This window comes from Glossina fuscipes, unplaced genomic scaffold (assembly GCF_014805625.2).
Source record: "Glossina fuscipes isolate IAEA_lab_2018 unplaced genomic scaffold, Yale_Gfus_2 0, whole genome shotgun sequence".
NCBI lineage: Eukaryota > Metazoa > Arthropoda > Insecta > Diptera > Glossinidae > Glossina > Glossina fuscipes.
Genome location: NW_023998414.1, coordinates 21,907,852 through 21,914,112, shown reverse-complemented (window position 1 = coordinate 21,914,112; position 6,261 = coordinate 21,907,852). Strand labels below are relative to the sequence as shown.

The 6,261-nt window shown below is 38.1% G+C and overlaps 1 protein-coding gene across 3 annotated transcripts in view; it reads right to left on the bottom strand.

Moving 5' to 3' along the window:
* The window catches only part of LOC119644652 (transcriptional regulator ovo), a 66,317-nt gene continuing 60,056 nt past the window's right edge, over positions 1-6,261 (bottom strand). For 2 of the 3 annotated variants that reach the window (XM_038044308.1, XM_038044309.1), the window contains exons 2-4: positions 2,990-5,958; positions 750-1,247; positions 1-637 (exon numbers count right to left, since the gene is read on the bottom strand). In XM_038044308.1, coding sequence (XP_037900236.1) covers positions 452-637; positions 750-1,247; positions 2,990-5,958 — 3,653 coding nt within the window. In that variant the 3' untranslated portion in view covers positions 1-451. The remainder of the gene's footprint in view (positions 638-749; positions 1,248-2,989; positions 5,959-6,261) is intronic. The other variant, XM_038044310.1, reaches the window with a different exon arrangement.

Genomic DNA, 6,261 nt, shown 5'->3' with positions numbered 1-6,261 from the left:
CAAAATTTTTGAAAAAAAAAAAAAAAAAAAAAAATTAAACAAAACTTATAGAACATTTTTAAACTCATAAATCAACTAAAGAACTTTAAAATGACTTCATTAAATAAAAGAAAAATTATGTGATCTTAAGAGAAAAAAAAAAAAAAAAAAGAAAAAAGGACGCATAGTTGACTTTTTTGTTCTTTTCTTAACTTCAAACTTCCATGTAAGTTTAAATTCTTTTTTAAAAAATTTGCTTAGCAAAAATTGTTCTTGACCTATATTAAGAAAAAAAAAAAGGAAAAAAAAAGGAAAAAAAGGTATAAAAATAAAAAACACTATTTACTCCTTTCGTTATACAGAGAAGAAAATAAAAAGTTTTTCTAAAAATAATCTCTAAATCTTTTTTTCGTTTTAAGGCAGTTTTCTTTATAAGCATCTGAGGAGATCAAGATGCTTCGATGCTCACGAGTTAATTATGAACTGGCATCGGCAGTTGTCCCAGTAAGTTATTGGCAAATTGTGAGTTGGTAAATTTGAAATGACGTTTATCGTAAAATTTAAGCAATGCCGGTGAGTATGGATGATTCTCTTTAAGATGCAAATAATGAACTTCAGGTTCACAGGTTGTATGACCGCATTCCTCGCAAACGTACATCTATTCAAATCGAATATTCGAAATTAGATGAAAATTTTATAAAACAGAGAAAACCAATATACTTATACATACATATATAAATTTCGTTTACTGTAATATGTCAAGAACCCACCTTAGTTCTCCGCTCCTTATACGCATATTGATGTTGTACGCTATGGACTTTTAAGCAGTGCGATTCTAACGAGCATCTCTGCGTGAAACTCTTCTCGCATAAATTACATTTGTATGGTCGAACCCCGGTATGTGTACGGGTATGACGTTTCAAATCGAACGTATCATTAAAACCTTTACCGCAAAATGTGCATAAGTAGCGTTTAATTTCAGAATGACATTTCATATGGCGATTAAGTAAGCGTTGCAAGGAGAATGCTTTCAAGCAAACGCGGCAGACAAACTTGGCGCCGTCATTATTGTTACCATTGCTGCTATTACTGTTTTCAACGTTACCATCGCTACTACTGCTTCCGCCACTGGTGCTCTTTTTCAAATCATCTATGCAATCAATGCTACGTATACGATGATGTCCATGAGTATTTTCTACGGCTAAAGGATTTTTGATGCCATGGCCGCCGTTAACAAATTCGAGTTGCACTTCGGGCGGTAAACCCAACTGAAATGTGTAAAGTCAATGAAATGCATAAGAAGATATTTTGCTTCTTTTTTTTTTTTTTTTTTTTTTGAACTCTGTTCGTGTTAGGGCAATCCTTGAACACTGATCGTTTACACTAATTATATTATATTATTTTACAATTTTGGTTGTTACTGGATAATATTAAAATCACTTTTCAAAATATCAGATCTTAAATCAATACCATAATGAAGATTGTTTATGGGAAAGCTTTTCTACAATAAGTTGGTCATATATTGCATTGTAAAGGAAATTACTCCTAAACTATTAATTGCTGCCGCAAATCATTCGAAACAAAATTTGGGATACCCGCCAAGAGACTGCCATACATAAATATCGCAATTTTTCCTTAATTATGCGCCTTCAGAAAAAGAGATTTACAAATGGATATAACTGACACAATCGAAACTACTCAAAAAGCATATGCTCTAGTATTTGCTTGAACAGAAAGCTTCATAGTTAACTGCTATGAGTTTAGTAGTATTTTGTTATGTCACCACTGCTGCCGGCAAGCACTGAAAAATGGTAAATAGCTGTTTACTACTTTATGGGCGAGTTGGTCTATCGAAAGAAAAAACAAAAAAAAAAATAAATAAATAAATTGGTAAACACTACGAAGTGATAGTGAATGGGTTTGAAAAGTCAAATTCATTTAGTTAGTCAGTAGTCATTCTTATTCTCAGAGAAAGAACGTCGTATTGGAATTTCGAAACTACTTATGTCAATTATATCAAATGAATCGATTTAGAAATAGATCTAGTTTGACGATAGATGAAATAGGAATGAACTAATTGCGATGAGGCACAGAACTTGAAACCTCGCCAAAAAATCTGTATGCAAATATCGTAGTTCCTTGTTGATTGTAACTGCATCACTCTGCGGGACCTTCGGCAACTCAATTTAAGACTTTAAGAGAGTTTATAAAAAATTTATATGTCAATGGATATAATGTGGTCATATTCACGAAGTGAATACGGAAAAAAAAAAAAAAACTTCATTTTGGACTATTCAGTGCGAGTTGTCTGAACCTTGAACAGAAAACTTTCTACATTAAACAAATAAAGGTAAATAAATTTCAGTTTGTCTTAGGGCGCATCAAGCCAACTTATAGACATCGTACTGTTTATCGATAATACTGAACGCATCGGTTAATCGGTTAATCATTCGCCGTCATTTTTGCGCGAAATTTTAAGAGTGCTCCCATATGTATTGGTATAATATAACAGTTATGAAATTTTTCGGGGTTTTCCTAGATTTTAAAATTAAATTACGAAACCAGAGTAAAAATATAAGATTTAGTTTTCATTTTCAACTTTTTGAAACTTTGCGACATTCACTGACTAAATTGACTGAGAATCTGAGACGTTGACCTATACAATAATCTCTCCTGTAGTGGATGATATCGTAATATCTTTCACTTAATGAGTAAAGTGTTTGTAAGACTTAACCGCAAAGCCATGCATAAAATTATCTTCATTATGTATCTTCATAAGATCATCTTCGTATGTGTTAATCTTAGTGGAAGTATCAGTGCTCTGTCCCATCTTACACGATTATTTGTTATTTATTCAGTTTACAAAACACAAACATAAAATTCATATACGAAGATACACACTGACGCACACACTCTATTACAAACAATATTAAATGCAAAGACAATGCAAAAAAAAAAAAAAAGAAAGACGAAGAGACAACAACAATGCCGATTGTGCTTGTATGCTTACCCGTTGCTGAAGCGCTTTGCTTTCATGCAACATTGCAATAGTGGGCGACGTCGGTAGGGTTAAAGAGGATGCCACAACAGCAGCCATTGAGGCAGCTGAGCTAGAGTTCTGTTTACGCGAACTTGTGCGAGAGCTGGCAATTGAATAACCGTCCGTAGAAGAGTGTGAGGAGTGTGTAGGACTTACGCTTTGAATGATTGGCTTTGCATCGAGCAATGATGAATCCAATAGACCAGAATTTGATGTACCCGATGAATTACTAGCCGCGGAAGACATAGGATGGTGGCCAGCCACCATTATATGACCGCCAGTTGCCCCATTAGGCGAAGGCAGTGACAAATTACTATTATCACTGTGATGATGATTTGGATGACTTGCATTCTGATGATTATGTTGATTGCCATGATGCTGTTGTTGTCCCCCTGTTGCGGTATTAAGGTGATAATGATGAAGTTGATTAGCATGCGCATGATGATGCTGATTATGATGATGGCTTTGCTGTCCACCATTATATGAGCCATGTAAAGACGAAGCATGATGATAACCGTTGCTTTGTTGATTATGTTGTTGCTGTTGTTGAGTTTGGTTCAGTAGGAGAGAGGCGTGAGTTATTATAGGATTCATCGTTTGTTGTTGTTGATGGTAGGAATTATTCGCATGTTGTTGCTGTTGTTGTTGGTGTTGCTGCTGCTGCTGCTGCTGCTGCTGCTGTTGGTGATGCTGTATTTGCATTAAATCACGCGTAGCATGTTGATAAGATGGTGGAGGTTGCTGTTGCTGTTGCGGTTGTTGTTGCTGCTGCTGTTGCTGTTGCTGCTGTTGTGTTGTGTGATGAATACTACCACCGTTATGCTGTGCTTCCCTCTCGAATGATCCATAGCTAGAATTAGCTTGCTGTTGTTGCTGCTGTTGCTGTTGTTGTTGCTGTTGCAACTGTGATCGGGTCATATTATGGGTCAATTGCTGCATAAGGTTCTCATGGAAACTGTCGATTTGCGTGCCAGCCTGATTGTGACAATCGACCGGAGTAATTGAAATTGAATCAGGAGTAAGAGACGGTGTGGACACTAGTTCGAATTCTTGTCTAGGGCTGGTGGAATTTTCATCATCTACACAGTTCCGTTGCAAAAAGGAGCTCAAGTCTACCGCATCAGACAACTGCTCAAGCAAATGGTCCGTTTGAGAAGATAGCATCAGAGTGGCAGTAAATTGCAAAGGATCTACGGCGCCATTAGAACCTTGTGCCACCGAAGCTAAATCAGACATGATGGCATCTTCATATGCAGACGCATTAAAATTTCCCGAATTTCCCATTGTCGCCTGGATGATATTTTGAGCGAAGGCCCCAATATCGATTTTCGCTTCATCGTATTCAATATCTGGTTCGTCTTTGAGTACAATACCGTAAGCTGAAGGATTACCACCATATGGTAAGTGGTGAGCTAAATGTTGTGTTGATGGCGAGCAGGGAAACGAAGAAGGATGATGATTATTATATTTAGTTGAATACGCTAGGGGGTTATATGAAGTGCTATTTGTATGTCCGTTGGCAAAAGCAGCAAAAACGTTAGAATTATCAACACCGCAACCACTGCTGCCGCCGACGTTATCGCCACCAGAACCAGAATATTGTTGACTACTGCCACCACTGCCACCTCCGCCGGTCGCGGACATCAAGTATGCTGCGGCATTTTGTAATAAAAAATTTGAAGTTGCAGACGGTGATGTACTGGACGTATTGGGAGACCCGCTGAAATTTGTTGTAGAAGATCCGTTTATTGTTTGGCCACTTTTTAAGCTTTCATAAAAAGGTGGCAATGCACCAGAAGGTGGAGAGTTTGGGCCGTAATTACCACGGCCGTCACGACCGCCACCCATTCCACCGCCTGTTCCACCGCCTAAACCGCTAGTACCACCGAAACCGGTGGGAGATCCGCCACTAGGAGCTTGACCATTACCTGTACCGCTATTACCGTTAAAGCCGCCTTGAAAACTCTGACCTTGACTGCCGCCGTTTGAACCAGACGTTGTACGACCGTGACCAGCAGCTGCTGCCAAAATACCAGGTAATGAGCGCACAAAAGAGCGCGGATTTAAACGAGCCTGAGCTAAAATGGCTCTTGCCGCCAATAAAGCGCTACGCCTGCGTGCCTCTCTCGATTTTCGTTCACGTTCCAAGCGTTTCGCGTTCAAAACTTGCTCATCATCGCTATCAAAGCTAGATCTTCTACGTGGTACATGATAGTCAATGGGTTCCTGTTGTTCAGGTCCTAAATGTTCTAAGCTTGTTAGCGGCAGTAAAACTTCGTGAGGTCTTTGTATACAATTCACTGCAGAAGGCGTCCTTTGTATAACACTGCACCTTACAGCTGGTTCAGGTGGAGGAGGCGGACTTGGTCTTTGCTCTTCAGGTGGTGGACTGCTACGCACGCGCAAGGAAAGCGGCTGATCTTCGGGTACCAAAGGCTTCTCATCAACTATCAATTTTGACCCGTCATCTGAATCGGAATCTGAGTCAGTATCTTCACTACTATTGCTCGAGCCACGAGAATTGTCGCCAGCTAAATGAGGTGTTACAATTTCCACTGGGTACTCTTTACGCTGAGCTGATGTTAAAACTACACTTCCAATAAACGATTTATTAGCGTTCAAATATGACGATATGTAACGCTGTTTGGGTGAAGTTGATTTAAGGGATTCGTCTTCTGGTTTATGATCCCCGGACTTTGGACTTAATGCTTTGGATATAATTATCGATGATGAGGACTCGACGTCTAATAGACATGAATCTTCGCAGTCTTTTTGAGACGGTGGTAGTTGTGATGTGATCGAATGTATCGAATCAGGTAATTTTAAATTGCTTTTGAGGGCGGGTATTAAACAAATTGATGCGGAATTTCTAACGGTGCTTGTGTTTTCCGTAATCTGTAATTCTGGTTTTTGTTGTGGCGTCGATGTAACGGTACCAACTGCAAATGAAGATACATAAAATAACATGAAATCAAATGAAAAGATGAAACGTAAATAAGTACAGGATCTATTAAATAATTTTATTTAATAATCATTCTAGCCTTTTATAACAAATAAATCGCGAAAAAATCGCATCCAAGTGAGTTAATTCTATTATATACTTAAATGTGTAACAACTACGCACTTCTCAAACATTTTCGGTAATGAAAGATATAAACTCAAGTGCGACTTTATTCCCTGGAATTTCTTTAAAATCTAACTGTTCTTTTCGATTGCGTAGAGTTTTTTTGTTGCTTTTTTTT